At 38.2% G+C, this 17,090-nt stretch overlaps 1 protein-coding gene across 1 annotated transcript; it reads right to left on the bottom strand.

Annotated features, from left to right (window-relative positions):
• Nucleotides 1–4,198: 4,198 nt before the first annotated feature.
• Nucleotides 4,199–15,871, bottom strand: LOC128018248 (indoleamine 2,3-dioxygenase 2). The gene is made up of 10 exons (XM_052603641.1): nucleotides 15,676–15,871; nucleotides 14,651–14,746; nucleotides 13,710–13,829; nucleotides 13,496–13,614; nucleotides 12,685–12,699; nucleotides 12,290–12,389; nucleotides 11,816–11,933; nucleotides 11,681–11,732; nucleotides 11,435–11,583; nucleotides 4,199–8,200 (listed from the first exon to the last, which is right to left on the bottom strand). The coding sequence occupies exons 1-10, from the start codon at nucleotides 15,766–15,768 to the stop codon at nucleotides 7,746–7,748; spliced, it is 1,317 nt and encodes a 438-aa protein (XP_052459601.1). The 5' UTR covers nucleotides 15,769–15,871; the 3' UTR covers nucleotides 4,199–7,745.
• Nucleotides 15,872–17,090: the final 1,219 nt, after the last annotated feature.

Below are 17,090 nucleotides of genomic sequence, written 5' to 3' on the forward strand. Positions count from 1 at the left end.
TGTTCTTTCACACCGATTACAAAAGGAATAAACCACCCCTTAAATCTGATCAACATTTTTGTTGGACCTGGCCAGTTCAATCCAAATTACGTGGTTACATGTGACTTATTTTTTTGTTATTGTGCTTCTAGTCCTATTTGATTCTAGTCCCGATTTGATTGGTAGGGTCCATCTAAATGCAGCTACTGTTGGAAAAGGAGGTGCTGCCACTGGATGTAGAGTGTGTGCTGGTGGGAGGGGCCAATCTCCAAGAGAAGCACCAGTCTTTAATGCTGTCCTGGAAAGACCAGAACCACCCATTGTTTAATCAGAAAATAGTACTGGAGATCAGAGGGAGGCAATGTATGAGGCTCCTTCTCCAAGATTTGAGAGTGGAGAGGTTTCTAATGAAGCTCTTGAAGCAAAGCCAGAGTTTGTTGGATTAAAGTCGGAAGGTATTGACTTACCTGTGGAAGTGCCTATGTTGAAGCCTATACCTGTACCTAGAAAGAAAAGAGAAAGTAGTACCCAGTTAAATGTATCAAGTCTTGAGCCACAAAGGACATGGAGAATAGAAGCTGGGATGCCTACTAATCCTAAAAGGTTACCTATAGCTGCGTTTACACCACAAGAACTTTACCCAGGAACCTGGGACTTTGGGCTGGTACTCGGTATGTTTCCACCGCAGGAACCAGGAACTAAGTTCCAGGTAAAAAAAAATGCCCCTCAGAAAGTCCCTGGTGGCGAGGTAGTACTTTTTCAAAGTTCCGGAACTTTCGGGGGCGGGACTTGGGCACTAAACATGATGATTGGTTGGTTTCACGCAGCATTGGTTGGGTTCAACCACCATTATTCAGATCATTTTCAAAATATTACTGTTATGTGTCATGAAATATAATTTTAAAAGTATTTCATGCAATAATGTAGTTGTTTAAAACTCAAATCTGCGGTTTATTTATAAAGACAGCGCCTATTTAAAAATGTGTTTCGCCAGTTTTGGAGATGGTCAGCTCCACATGATCAACGGGAGCTCAGTGCTCATGTATCCACCGAAAGCAGTCTCTTGTGCTTCTGACATTTGCTGCTGGCTCTGACGTCTCTTTAGTGGTTAAACATAAAATATAATTAGTTTTGGGTAAATCTAACAGGTAATCTTTGGTCTGTATTAAATTTTTCTATATGTTAAAATAAAAATAAAGAGGCAATTGATATAATATCTTGTGTAATTGTAATAGTTGTACATATACACATTTCCCTAAACTAAGTACATTTCTGTGGCTATTATTATGTTTAAATGAAAAATGAGAAGAGGCAGTAGTATTTGATATCCTTTTTAATTTTATTGTAAATATACAGTGAGGAAAATTGCAGTGGTCAAGGTGAGCTGACTGATGTTATCAAGTACGCTGCTGTTTGCAGAATTACCGGATTTGCATCATAGCAGACATCACACTTCTGAGTTGATTGCGCAAAGTCTGAAATACAGAGGATGCAAGTCCAAAATCAGTATACTTTGTATTGAGGAGCGTGTCTTAATCTTCCCGGTACTTTAAACAGCGGTGGAAATGCAGAAAGCAACATGTTTTGGGGGTTTTAAGAGTAAACTGTGTTGGTAGGCACTGAGGACATTGACTATCAGCAGGGGAGGGGAAAATTACCTGATATGTAAATGTTTAAGATAAACAACCTTTCTGATTGGCGCATAACTTTGCCATCTGCTTCCTGGTATGTACTATGGTATGTAAATACGGTATGCATACATTTTATTCTATAAAGACAATCCTTAATACGCACCGTTTTTGAAGAGTGTGAATATGCATAAATGTGACCCGTCACAGAAACCAGTGACACAAGTCGGCCGCACAACTTTCGAGCAAAATGAGAAAGAAGCGTTTTTTTTTTTTTCTAAATTGGTGATTTTCATATTTTTGCAGAATCTGTTAGTTGAGATCACAAAGAAGCCTCTCCGTGTTTGAGATAGCAGTATTCGTATATTTAAAAGCGTACAATTTGAGGTTGAAATCAGGTTGTTTGTCGGAGATTCTAGCACGCAGTAGGGGCGTTTCATTGTCTGTATGTATTTCCATACTGGATAAGCCGGCTTTTGTTTCTTTTGTTATTGCCCCCGCCCTCCGAGGGAAGCGTGGCTACTTAGTATGTGTAGCACACCCTGCGTCTGACTAGAGGTGCTGCAGTAAGTTTTCTGTTTAAATAAACAAGGAGAGACACAGTTTTGCTGCTTTTAGTCATGGAGTCGCTCTTGTAATCATTTATTATAACAAGTCAAAGATTGTATCATTTTTCATATATTTGTTGTATAATTTAATCACAATATCTTAGGTCACCTTGCATGTGACTCAACCCAAACACTAATAAACGTGTTGCATAAGGCTTGTACAAGTTTTCTTACACTCAATCTGTATTTCTGTCATATAACTCAGTATCTCCTTCCTTTACATCACTATACATTGCAGTCTCCCTTGTATGTGCAAAAATGTTATAAGCCACTGTATAACTAAAAAGTTGAGCGAACCATTAATTGCACAATATATAAACATTGAAACTGAATTACTATATAGAGCAAATATACTTAAACGGAAGGAAGATCATTAAAACATCATATCAAAACAATAACAGCATATAATATTTAAAAGGTATATATAGATATTTTAACATGTATGGCAATTGCTCAATACATCACTTTACATGCTACAAACTCAATTATAAGACTATAAACACAATAAACATTACATTACTTTGGGTATTCAGTGTGTTGGAGCCTCTAACAATTTGGATGGTCTTATATTAAAGGCCTAACGCAAAACACCCACGAATGAATCAGCTTTTTCATAAACACAAACAATGGGCCCTATCACGCATCACCATTAACCCTAATAACAGTAAACAACTTTATAAACAGAAATTAAATAATTAAACATATGGGAAAATAAAACAAATTATTCCTGTGACTACAAGTACAGGGTGTCACATATGCAGCCGGCTGTAGCTGATGTCAAAATTCAATGAAGATGTACCCCGCAAAGATGAACGCAGAAGAGCTGAACCGTGGCCATTACACCGAAAATGTTTTGAAGTACTTGAAGACAAGCCAGATGCTTATAAACAAGTGCTCACTGATTCTGAAGACGATCTGAGCGACGATGAAAGCGGCATAATAAGACTGTAATATCCCTAATCTACAACTGAGCGAAGATGATGACGAGGAAGAATGTATTGGACTGGCATCAGACGAGTTGGACCGCAAGATATCAGAGGCTATATCGATAATAACATTCAATGAAGATAAAGACAGAGAAATGGGGAAAATCTATAACATTTAGAGGCAAACAGACGCACAGTGCAAACTTTGGAGATGGTTACATCCACAAAGAAGACCCCGTCAAAGAGAAAGTGTGCCCGAACGACTAATTTGATTGGAGGCATCGAGATCTGTGAGAATACTTCTGTTTCTTATGGGGTGAGTTTCCATAAACATCAAAGTTTGTCGTTTTGTGTTCATTCTAAAAACACGTACACGTTATCTCATTATCTCATATATCTCTTCCCATATCTACATATTGTTATAAGCTAGCTCATCGGTTATCACAGAATCCTGTTAAAAAAGTCCTAATGCTACACAATGAAATTAATTCACCAAGTTTTATGTAGAAAACCAGCAAATAACAAATAAAATTAGCATCAATATCTTTTTTTTTTATAAAAAGATAAAACTCACATATTTCAGCCTCTAAATCATTTTTATAAAAGTCAAAAAAGATAAATTACTGACATTTACAATGCACATTCTCCTTTATTATTAATAGTATGCGGTCTGATTTTTCCTGTTGTGTCTGTCGTTGCTATGCAGGGGGTATGGCTTATCTAAATGAGATGTAAATGAGCCCCATTGTGATTCGCAGCAGTGAGAACTGCACAATCTTCAGAGGCTATTTTCTGCTTTTTGAGCTTTTTTGAGTGCTTACATTCAAATGGCCACAACTTCTCCAAATATTATCAGATTTCCATGTGTTACACATCGTTGGAAAGCTTGGAGACTACACTTTCAGAATCTGCGAATAACTCAAAATGCCCCAGAACCGACTTGTGTTTACTTTCCGTGATTGGTCTCAAATGCCTAAGGCAACCACATAGTATGACGTAAGAGAAACCCTGCGATGAATCAAACATAAAATAAAGCGAAATGACAGGAAACAAAACATTAGTCATCAGGTGCCATGTTTAATACAGCAGTATCTCAAAGATGTTGAATCAATTATTTAGAAGTTATTACTCCACCACATGTGTGTGATGTCATTTACAAAGGCCCTAAATTGTTGATCTAATGTGGTTCAAATGACGGATATGTGACCGTGTTTGGGAAACAGTCATAAATGGCTAGTTAGTTTCCACAACAACACATTGTACTATGGTGGTTAATCAGTGAGTTACATCATTGTACGGGAAGCACACCACAGTATGGTTCAGTACAGTACGGTTAGCAAATATTACCTATTCCATTGTCAGAAGTTGTGAATGTTTTTAAAGTAGCAAACTGTAACGTACCACATTTTTGGGGCCCTTCCGTTGGGGTACACAGCACAGTAGTCTGGTATCTAAATAGTGGAGCTAGACTCACCGTAGAATGTTGATTGGTTGACAGAGAATCTATACTTGCACATGCTACAAGGGGAATGAAGTGTCTCTTTTACTTGTTCTGCCATGCTGCTCATGCATATTCTTAATGCTTGAATGATGTTGTTCGCTACTTTCCACCACACACTACGCCTATCAAGTAAGGGTACTATTGGTGGTGGAAATACAAGCCTTATCATGGTGTACCATCCCAAACCATATGTGACCCTGGACCACAAAACCAGTCTTAAGTCGCTGGGTTATATTTTTAGCAATAGCCAAAAAATCATTGTATGGGTCAAAATCATTGATTTTCGTTTAGTCAAAAATCAATTATATCTAATTTTACATTTTGAAAAATTTACACTTAAGACTGGTTTTGTGGTCCATGGTCACATATTGTCCTGTACTGTACCATACTGCTCAGTGGAAACAAGGCTTAAAGGGGGGGTGAAATGCTATTTCATGCATACTGAGTTTTTTACACTGTTAAAGAGTTGGATTCCCATGCTAAACATGGACAAAGTTTCAAAAATTAAGTTGTACGTTTGAAGGAGTATTTCTGTTCCAAAAATACCTCTTCCGGTTTGTCACAAGTTTCGGAAAGTTTTTTTTCGAGTATGGCTCTGTGTGACGTTAGATGGAGCGGAATTTCCTTATATGGGTCCTAAGGGCACTTCTCCCGGAAAAGCGCGCGCTCCCGTATAGCAGAGCACTGAGAGCACAACAGACTTCACTGATCAGAGCGAGAGCATCGCGAAATGTCACAAAAGAAGTGTGTTTTTGGTTGCCAGGGCAAGACAACCCTGCACAGATTACCAAAAGAGAAACAGCATTAAGGGACCAGTGGATGGAGTTTATTTTTACAGAGCATCAACGGAGTTGTGCAAGTGTTTTTGTTTGTTCCCTGCATTTCGAAGATGCTTGTTTTACAAACAAGGCCCAGTTTGACGCCGGATTTGCACATCGTTTATTTCTTAAGGATGATGCAATCCCAACGAAAAAGGGCCACGATCGTGTGTTGGAACCGCAGGCGGTGAGTAAAACTGCTTAAAATATTTCTGCCTCCTTGTTAGGCAGATATCTCTGCCCTCCATGCCTGAGACCCGGGTTCGAGCCCCGCTTGGAGCGAGTCGTTGCTGCTGCTGCTCTCGTTCAGTTTCAGCCTCTGGATCTGATTCTGGATCATAAATAAACGCCTGAATCTGACTGTAAGCAATGGTTTGTTTTGAATGATGGGTTTTCCCTCACGTAATGTCACAGCTTCCACATGCTCTCAACGCAAAAGCCTATTCGCGCTCGTGATTCTTTAGCTCCGCCCACACGTCACGCCTCCAGCCGGTCGTGTTTTTCCGGGAAAAATCGGTACAGACTATCTTTCTCTTATGAATATAATAAAACTAAAGACTTTTTGGAGTTATGAAGGATGCAATACTACTCTATAGGTACTCAAGATTAACAGGATATTGAGTGAAAACGAGCATTTCACCCCCCCTTTAAGGTACTAATATGCACATTTTAGAGACAAATAAGGTACAATGTTAATAGCACTGTAATAATGTAATAGCATAAGCAATAATTTTGATGTTACACAATTGCAAATGTGATATGAAATGTATACAACAGTTCAGTTATAGTTAATATTAAGTGATTTGTTCTAGACACAATATTGTCTAAAATATTGTCCAAACCTCCACTCCATTTCAATTCCAACTCAACAGCTGTTTTATTTTTTTTAATTAAACTATTTATTTATCACTATTTATTTATAGCACATATTATGCATAGGTTTTTAAAAAGTAAAAGAAAAATACACCTTTGGAAGTAAAATCAAACAATTCATGTTGTATATTCATGTTGCAATTCAATTGTCATGTTGTTTCAAATGTCTTAAATTTAGATGTGATCTATATTAACCCTTTAAATCAGGATTGTTTGTCATGTTATAAATATACACACTGACATTAAGATCTGAGGAGTTTGTGTCTTACCAAGTCTTGTTTGTTAGGGCTTAGCAATGAAACATCCAACATAGTTATATTTTGTTATATAGTGTCATATTTTGTGCTTAAAGGGATAGTTCATCCAAAAATGAAAAACCTCTCATTAATTACTCACTCTCATATCGTTCCAAACCCATACGACCTTCGTTCATCTTCAGTACACAAATTAAGATATTTTTTTTATGAAATCTGAGAGCTTTCTGACCCTGCAACAATTCAACTACCACGTTCAAGGCTCAGAAAGGTAATAAGGACCTAGTTAAAATAGTCCATGTGATATCAGTTCAACTGTAATTTTATGAAACTACAAGAATACTTTCTGCGTATTTTCTTTCTGCAAAGAAAACAAAAATAATGACTTTATTCAACAATTTTTTCTCTTCCTTGTCAGTTTTCAACATGCTTTTATGACAGCACTATGATGCATGATTGTCCATTTCTCTGCTTGTAAACAAGGCACAGCACATCCAGGTTCTATGACAGAATGCCAACTCCTGTGTCAACAGCACGGCACCCATGCATTATCATCTTTGAGTGCAAAAGGTATTCTTGTAGCTTCATAAAATTAAGGTTGAACCATTAATGTCACATGGAACTTTTTAATAATGTTGCTACTACCTTTCTGGACTTTGAACAAGGTAGTGCCCTTGCTGCCTGCAGGGTTAGAAAGCTCTCGGACTTCATCAAATATATATTCTTTTGTGTTCTGAAAATGAACAAAGGTCTCATGGGTTTGAAACAACAGGAGGGTGAGTAATTAATGACAGAATTGTCATTATTTTGAGTGAACTATCCCTTTAAATTCTTCATGTATCAAATCTGGATTTTTTTTTTAATGATTTAGTGCTTACTTTTAAACCCAAATTATGCCCTTAAATTTTGTCTTTAAAAATGTGAGGAAACACAAATATATCCTCATTATTCAGGAGTCACATTGTTAAAGAGAGTTTGAATTAAGCCCTTACTAAAGTAAGTAAAGAGGGAGTCAGTGTTTGTTTGTATTATACAGTAAATGGGAATTACTGCTGTCTATAATTGTAATCTCACCCTAAATTACATATGTTAGGACCTATAAAACCCCTTTTAGCATATTGCATGATTTACTTTGGTGATAATACTTTGGTGCTATTATCATTCTGTTGTGAGCTCAGATGCAGCCTTCTGTATTTCTGTCATTGATCGGTCTGGCAAAACTTGGTTCCCATTAGTGCACTGCGAGATGGAAATTTCTTTGGTTTCATCACGCACTGTCTTCAGAAAGGTGATGATCCCTGACCCTCCAGTACCTCTTTCCTCCAGTGCTGTTGGTGCTCTTCTGATCGCATCCAGATCTTCGGTCATACCCTGCTTGTTGGCACGGAGCTGTTTGGCACGGGAGGCCGGGATAGTGATGAAACGAGTGACAGTGTTGATGTGGAAATTCCTAAAGTCTACCAAGCGAGCCACACACAGATCAAATGCGCGTGTTAGACCTTCATCCGCTTGCTGAAGCACAAAGCTGCGCAGAGATGGTTGACTAGAGATGTTTTCAATGAAATGCTTATGAGAGGGCGGCATGTAGTCCCTCATTCTTCTCAGGAAGGCTCCTGTTTTAAACATATTTAAATATAATAAAAATATTCAAATACAATGGCATGTCTTGATGTATGTAGTAGTAAAAAGCAAACATTCATTTTAAACCTCTCAGTTACATATGTAACCCTTGTTCCCTGATGGAGGGAACTGACATGTTATGTCGAGGTCATCGCTGTTGGAGAAGGTCACCTTACCGTGGAAGAATACATATATGGGATTACCAATAGGGAATCAAGCCATATGGACACCTAGCCCAGTACAGTGGCTGACTGGATTCCCGACATGCTAACACCAGTACTGGTTCTGGCGTCAGACTGCTCCGCCAAGTCTGACTGCGGGGGGTGCTGGAGGATGTTCAACTAGGGTTTGGCAACCAGGAAAAATCTACTGGAAGAAGAAAGGTGCTCGCATCCCCATGTGAAAGGGAGTCAGGTAGAGCTGAAGATCTTTGCCCGTCGGGTTCAGGCTTAATTTCTATCATCTTATGCGGGCTCGGGCCGGGCTCGGGCCGGGCTCGGGCTTGCGCTCTGGTTTGCGAGGTAAACGAGCGGTCATGTGATGTGTTTCGATTAGCGCGAGAAAGATGCGAAAATGAATGCTGAGCAACTGTGACGGAGGCTTGCCTCTGGTGATTATGTTTTGGTTGCACCAGCAACTAAAGAAAACTCCGAGGTGTGGAAGAGTTTTGACCATGTTTATAATGAGAATAATGACGCACCATCAGTGAGCGCAGGAGCGCGCTGAAGACATCTACAGTGGATTCAATAATTTTCCTCCACAAAAACATGTAGACCTAGCCTAATCTCTGCGAGTAAAGGTTTTTTCAAATGATAACTAAATATTAATTGAGTCTTAAATGCATAATGTTGACAGAGTATTTACGCTAATGTTGGCATTATTCTTTTATTAAATATCATCTGCTAGTGTGAAGCACATCCGGCGGTGCCTTTATCTTAATTTCGTTATTGCCAAATACCCATCTTAATTTAAAATGTATCTTAATTTTTTTTTTTTTTAAATTACTCGTTTTTATTGGTGCATTGGTCTATTTATAGGTTAAATGAGCCTATGTTTAGAATGCTGAGATGTTACGATGTCACAGAGGACTTATTTTATATCTTTATTCCAACTTCCAAGTGGTCTTGTTTACGTTAGTTATGAGTACATTGTTTTAAAACATGAATAAAGGACTCATTGTTGACAAAAGGCAAAAGAGCTGTGTGCGTGCGCACATTTGAATAATGTCGGGCTGTAAACGGGTTCGGGCTTTAAAAAAGCTTCCAATCTAAATGTACTTGTCGGGCTCGGGCCGAAACCTGTCGTGCTCGGGTCTTGTCGGGCCTAACTTTTAAAGCCTGATTACAGCTCTAGAATCAGGTTCACCACCTGATCTCGGAAGGGAGTTGTGGGAACCTTGGGCACATATCCAAGCCAGGGTCTCAGGGCAACGTGAGAGCAGGCTGGCCTGAACACAAGGTACTCTTCACTTACCGATAATGTTTGGTGGTCCCCGACCCTCTTGATGGAAGTGAGTGTGATCAGGAGCACAGTCTTGACCAGTCTTAAGAGACAGGAAATATGGCTCAACTGAATAAAGTGATTTAAAGGGACCCCTCTGAAGTCCAGCCAGGACATTAGAGAGATCCCAGGAGGGTACCAGAGGTGTCCTAGAAGGATTCAACCTTCTGGCACCCCTCAGGAACCTTATGATCAGGTCATGCTTTCCCAGGGAACAGCCGTCCACTGCATCATTATGTGCTGTGATATCAGAGACATACACTTTCAAGGTGGAGGGTAATATTCTAGGCTCCAAAAGCACAACTCTAATCTCTGGGGGTCTTCTTGGTGAGAAGAACACCAATTCAGGAACATACTCCACTTCAAGGCATAAGCATGCCTCGTAGAGGGAGCTCTAGCCTGAGTTATAGTGTATACCACCAATGGTGGTAGGTTATCTAGGTCTGCTGCATACCATACAGAAGCCACACATGGAGGTTCCAGAGTTCTGGACGTGGGTGCCATATGGTGGAGCCAGCCACTGAGAAAGGAGGTCCTCCTCAAGGGGATGCAACAGGGAGGGGCTGTCGCAAGGAGCATGCATTCCAAAAACCAGGTCAGGGTGGGCCGGTAAGGCGCAACCAAGAGGACATGTTCCTCATACTCCCTTACCTTGCACAGTGTCTGTGCGAGCAGGCTCACTGGGAAAACGCATACTTGCATAGAGCCCGAGGCCAGCTCTGTGCCAGTGCATCCACTCCCAGCAGGGCCTGGGTAAGTGAATAATACAAATGGCAGTGGGAGGACTTGTGGGAAGCAAATAGGTCTACCTAAACTCCCCCGAATCGGCTCCAGATCACCTGAACCATCTGGGGATGGATGTGGAAGGTGTGCACTGCAGGAAATTGAGCTGTGTCAGACTCCAGAGGAGTCGAGTTGAGATATGCAACGTGATCGTACACCCCCCTGTCAGTTGATATTTTAAACAGCCAACACGTGCTTGTCTAGAAGCAGCGGCCAGAACTTCCGCAAGGCTAGATGCACTACCAGCATCTTTTTATATGCCAAAGCACTCAAGGTCCTGTCCAGCACCCCGAAGCTTCCTGCCTGTTGCACTTAGCACCCCAGCCCATATTAGAGACATCTGTCTTGACAACGACATGCCTGGACACTTGTTCTAAGGGCACATTGGCCGGTGGAAAAGCAAGGGTGTGATGGTGACACGATGTGTACCGTGTATGACACAGAAAATGATTATACATTCAATTGAAATAAAGATAATTTATACATTATACAGGCTGAGTAAGGACACTCATTTGTCCTTTTCCCTGGCCATGCACACCATTTCATCCTGAGGGATCCCAGAGTGTTCTGAGGCCAGCCAAGAGATATAATCCCTCCAGCATGTCCTGGGTCTGCCCTGAGGTATTCCCTCAAGTTTGACATGCCTGGAACCCCTCCACCAGCAAACATACAAGAGGCATTCTAAACAGATGACCGAAACACCGCAAATAGATTTTAACATAGATTAAGTAAGATTAAACACCCATTTAAAGGCCTCTTGGGTTTGAAAAGCCTTGAAAAATGTATATTGCAAATGAAATGATCCCCTGGTTCTTTAAGAATGGACTCCACAAGTTTGGGAAAAAACCTGATGCTATCCAACATAATCATTACTGTAACTATAAGGCAAAATTTTAAACGGGGAACGATCTAATCACAAGAGCAATTACTGGTAGTTTTCTTACCGCTGCTGCCTTCATGTTGGACTCCCAGCAGCTCATCAAAGCAGTGTAAGATACTACTCTGAGCAGCACTGCCACCTGAAAACTCCATTGGCTTCTCCTGAACTCCCTCGTACACGAGACCGTCTGGCATTGATGGATTATCTTTCCATCTAACATACACACACAGAAGAATATTTTCATAGATTCAGAAGAACTCTGAAGGAAATTTAAAAAAAGCAATGAATGAAACCCCACAGTATGACTTACCCGGACAGATAGATCCTAATAATGCCATAGAATATGGAGGGATCTACATATTCTGAAATAGTGAACATTTATTTGCCACTTGAAGTATTTAAACTATTTGAATAAAAATGTTTTATTTTCAATTGAAAGTATTACCATGCATTAGTTTAAAGGCCTGTTTCATGCTGTCTATGGCCTGACTGACAACATCCAGAGCTTTGGTGACCATAGCAACATCATTATAATGGATGCCATTGATGACATCAAGGATAGACTGTGAAAAAAGAAACAGCTAATATAACCAGGGTACAGTGATGTAATAAATAATACGACACTGTAAAGTTATTTTCAAAGTAAATTAAACAATAATGATTGGAGTTCAGTGCAGTACTATTTAAGACTTTCTACATCAAAATGTCATGTCTGATTCAATATGTCACTTGCCATTTTTTTGTAAATTTTGAAACGTAATAGCAATTTCTGAGTGATTGTTTTAAGCCTCTTGTTAAATGTGTATTCAGATTCCATGGTACTGTACACCAAAGTAATGCAATAAATACTACCATATGAAACAAATGCTTGGCTATTATGTTCTGTCTGTGAACTGTGTCTTTTGTAGGGGTGTAAGACCTTCAGGCCAGGAACACCTGCCAACTCCACCAGCAGTGTCACCAGAAAAAATCCTCTCACACTTTCCCCACCAGGCAATGTCAGCAACAACTCCAAGTTCCTTACAGGAAGCAAGAACAGTCACCGTGAAGGACAGATCAATGCTTCAGAAGCACTAGCCACAACTTACATCAACATGTGGTTTACAACGTATTGCAAAGATTATTATTATTTATTTATTTGTTTGTTTGTGGTGTCTAATTCGGCAGAAATTGCACATGCACTAAAAAGGAGTTCACACAAAGCATATTTACATATTCCACACTGATCATAATGAGCTGGCTCCCTCTGCTGGTTCTAAACATCAATAACATTTTACACACATTTCTGTTAATTCATTCATTCAAAATACTTACTCCATGGAAAATGGTCTGGGAACAATCCGTGTCCAGTTATTGGTGAAAAAAAAAAAAAAAAAATTACCATTAGCAGTTAGTTTCCTTTATAATACACATCACATTTCAAATGTAGCTGTTTTTTTTTTTTTTTCTAAATAATCTTTTTTAACAAACCAAACCCTGACACCTTGATACGACAGTATATCATTAGGTCATCCATGTAAAGTGAAAATGTGCAAACTTTGTAGTATACATATTGCAGAAATAGTAAGCTTATGCTGGTGTGATGACCAGGAAGAGGTCATGGCTATGTGTGTTTTGTACAGATATTGTAACTACACTATAACTACAGTATACAATATTACATTTTTATTTGTATGTAATGAAAGACATAGGTTGCACTACATATTTTGATCTATTTTAATCCACATGTCATACTAAATCAGAAACTATTTTTCTAACCACAGGATGAGAGCTGCTGTTCCAACCACACAAGTTTGTGATGCAGTTTATGAATGTTCGTTAGAAATATGGTTTCAGGAATCACCAAATAATTGAACTGTATTAGTAACAACAGAACTTGGTACCATAGCTGGTTAACTTTACTTTGGGAAAACAAACCACTGAGCAACCTTGGGTAAAGTTGGCAGATTTGAATTAAATTGTAGTAGTACTAGGGGTCCTGCACCAGCATTGTGATGAATAGAAATGCCTACTGATAGCTGGTATTGATCCTAATTAAATAATTATTTCTTAGTGAAAACAGGGCACGGGAAAAATATTACCACATATCATAACCCAATAAATTAATATGGATCAGTGAGTTTACCCATCTGGATCTCTTTTCCTCCAGTTGGCGAGGACTGTGTCAGCGTGGATGAGAATCGGGGGCAGACCCAGTCTCTGAGACACCTCACAGAGCGGCACCGACAGACTCCGCGGAAGCACCTGGAGGTTCATGACAAACATAAAGAGTCAAACAGTTCATTTCGGCAGTTCAGTCCTATTAGTGGTATGGAATGCATAAAAAATGATTGTTGTACTTTTACTGTTTCTCTCTCTCCCTCCTGCCATACATAACCCATAGTCATCATGCTCAAAGCCAGATGGGCCAAACGCAGCTCACAATGTGTCCGCAACAAATGAGTCTCCAACAGAGGCATCTGAGAACACAAAACAATCACAGGAACAATCGTAATTGGATTATTAACCTTTTTCAGACCCTGCATCCATTCTCACCATCACCATTTCCTAGTGTTGAATTATTACCGGGTACCTCACAAAAGATTATTAAACTGGATGTTAATAAGTCAGTCTCACAGCAAAATACCACACTGTAGAATTTTTGTTTTAAATCAAGAAAAATAAATAACAATAATTTATTTAAAATTAGGCATGATGGCATGTGTCACAAGGCTGAAAAATATAGCAGAATTGATACTTGTTTAAAACTATTTAGATAATCTTTTTTTTTTTTTTTTTATAAAGCTAAAAGGTGACATTAGTTAGTACACATTAATCATACACAGTTTAACTTGAGTTATATGCTTCCATCAATGAAATTCAAAAACATTAAACATTCAAAATAAAAATAAAAATGTTTTATCTATAATTAATTACATTTACATTCTATTGATTTAAATTAAATTCAATAAAAAAGGATTATCATAAAAATTATATATTTGTGTAAGTGGAATATAATTTGAATCTGAGAGGGTTAAATGATAAAATCCCCATATAGGCTTTGTGGTCCCTATAAATAAACTTAAAGGAAAGAAAGACAGAAAGGAAAATGAAAGTATTTTGTTTCATAAAATTAATATATAATTAACTAATATATACTGTAACAATAGCACAAAACAGTGAAGAATGGTTATATTCTGAACTGAAATGCAAAATAAAAATGTTATTTTGTTGCTTATGACTCTTTCTCTGTGTAGGTAAGACTCTTTCATGACTGTATACTTAGTATGAAAAATCATACATTATGAATACGGAGGCGCAAAGAATGGGAAGAGATGAGATCTGGCATATTTCTGGCAATGTCCATCCAGGGCTTGTAGTATAACGGAAGGTCATTCTGAAACACAATGTAGATATGAGTCCATAACACAGTAATATATATTCTTGATCATTTTTCATTACATTCACTGTTATGCAAATGTGCTTTCATTTAAGAAAATCCTGCACATACTGCATATTCAGTTTACAACAAATTTTATATATATATATATATATATATATATATATATATATATATATATATATATATTCATGCTTTTTCTAAGCCAAAGAGTTAAATACAACAGGGTACAGAGTCCAAAGGTGTCTCTTGAGGTGGTTTCAGAGTTTTACACCAATCACTGAAAGAGAAGCATGACCCCAGATACTACTGTAAATGTGAGTCAAAGTTAACAATTCACTACCTTTGAAGCTAAAAAAATAACTGCACTTGACACTAAATCTACACTGAAATCCTACTAAATAGGTCTAGATAGTTTTCTAAGATCCCATCCGTCTTTCTTGAATATGCACTGCTGATATGATGAAATAGCGTCTTTCGGGAGCAAAGTTTTATATTAACCTATTTACCATTAAAGCAAATAGATGAAGGTCACTCAGAAAGCAAACAATGTTAAAGTCTAATGCTTCATTTACAAACAATCAGTCTTACTGTGTCTAAATATATTGACTGTATATGAGTCCAAATGAATAGTTTAAAAAATGTCGACCAGCTCAGTAACTTGGACGCTTTCAGTATGTTACTAACAAGTAATGAAACAAACTGTAGCTTTACTTGAGAGCAATAAATTGCTTCTTTGTCTAACATTTTTACAAATGCATATTGTACATTGCACGAAACTAACATTGTACTAATATTAGTCATATTATATTATATAAATCATATTGTACATTGCATAAAACACCAATATAATACTTTCTTATTACAATGTTTAAAAACAAAACAAAAAATGTATTAAATCTTATACAGTAAGTGCGATGACTTACCAGAGGTTCAGGAAGAATAAACCCATAATCCTCAGAGATGTGAAACTGCTCCAAGGACATTGGTGTCTCTGTATATTTCCCTTTAGTGTCCATTATTTTCAGTACAATACTAGTGACTTATATTTTGTTTAAAAAAGCACCGGGCATATGCAACTGTCAGCGATCTATGCTAAAAGTGGAATGAACCTCATTTGTCAAGCAACACAACTCTCTCTCTCTCTCTCTCTCTCTCTCTCTCTCTCTCTCTCTCTCTCTCTGTGTGTGTGTGTGTTTCTGTTCTACCGTTGGTAATGACCTTTCCTCACTTCCCCTATCAGAAATCATACGTGTATGCATGAGTAAAAACCACAGGTCGCACACTACAGAAACAGTTGTCATAAACTTCAATGCCAGGGTAATTCTGTAACTGCACTGTGCCATCTTAAGCTAAATAAAGACATTTTTATGTGCGATGGTATATAATCACACATTCAGCAAGGTAATAGGGTTGAGTGTTATACAGTTTAATTTGACTTCACAAGACTTGTGCTAAAGGTGCTCAATTGGTATATTTTATCTTAATTCCATTTTCATGCTGGGTCTCTGCCTAGTTTTGCCAGAGGAATCCTGTTTACCTGACTTCTCCTATTTTAATATTGTCTTGGTACTAATTCTGGCTCAGATATCTGATCTAGTCGAAGTGGACTGTTTCCTGGTTTTGACTTCTGCCTGCCTCTGACCTAGAAAATGAGCCATCTTTGGGTTTGATCAGACTGTCTCTCTGGGTTTGACCCTCACCTGTTGATTTTCACGTTTTCATTGTCAAGAACAAGGTCTTTGACAGAACTGTCTTTTAGTGCCACTTTGTCAGGGCTGATCGTCAGCAATGATCTATTTCTCTATGCCATTCGCCTGGACCATTGCATGGATTTGCGTCACAGTACAATTTAAATACACAATATATTTGATCATAATATGCATAATTATATATAATTTATTAAAAAAGAGGCTTACATAAAAGAACAGGCTTTTGTGTTGATAAAGAATAATTAGTCCAATGTTGCATTACAAAGAGAGAAAAGCTACTATTCTTCTTTTAAATGTCTTATTCCAAGTAATACTGGATTTAGAGGGTGACAAAGCAGCACAACCAAAAGGGCAACTATGGCAAATATATCAGGGGACAACATATAGGGCACTTGAAGATCCGTAAAAGCATTTGACATCAGAATACATTGAAATTTCTCAAAAACAGTATAAAATCAGATGGCTTTCAGACTCACTGAATGGTATCCAGATTCAGCAGTGGCACAGGAATTATTATTTCATGTCTCAGAAAGCAGTGGTAAAGGAGCAGTCAGTAACCTCACATTGTCAGGAATACACAGGATTCAATTGCTGGTAACAAAAAAATTTTCGTCCTCACTGGGCAAACA

The sequence above is a fragment of the Carassius gibelio genome, chromosome A8 (assembly GCF_023724105.1).
Source record: "Carassius gibelio isolate Cgi1373 ecotype wild population from Czech Republic chromosome A8, carGib1.2-hapl.c, whole genome shotgun sequence".
NCBI classification, from domain to species: domain Eukaryota; kingdom Metazoa; phylum Chordata; class Actinopteri; order Cypriniformes; family Cyprinidae; genus Carassius; species Carassius gibelio.

Bases quoted from the DNA above. Each gene is read 5' to 3' on its own strand.
- LOC128018248 (XM_052603641.1), bottom strand. From the start codon at position 15,768: ATGGACACTAAAGGGAAATATACAGAGACACCAATGTCCTTGGAGCAG. The intron at 14,747-15,675 runs GTAAGTCATCGC...ATTGTGTTTCAG, and splicing joins TTATTCTTCCTGAACCTCTG to AATGACCTTCCGTTATACTA. The intron at 8,201-11,434 runs GTAAGAAAACTA...TGTTTAAAACAG, and splicing joins CCAACATGAAGGCAGCAGCG to GAGCCTTCCTGAGAAGAATG.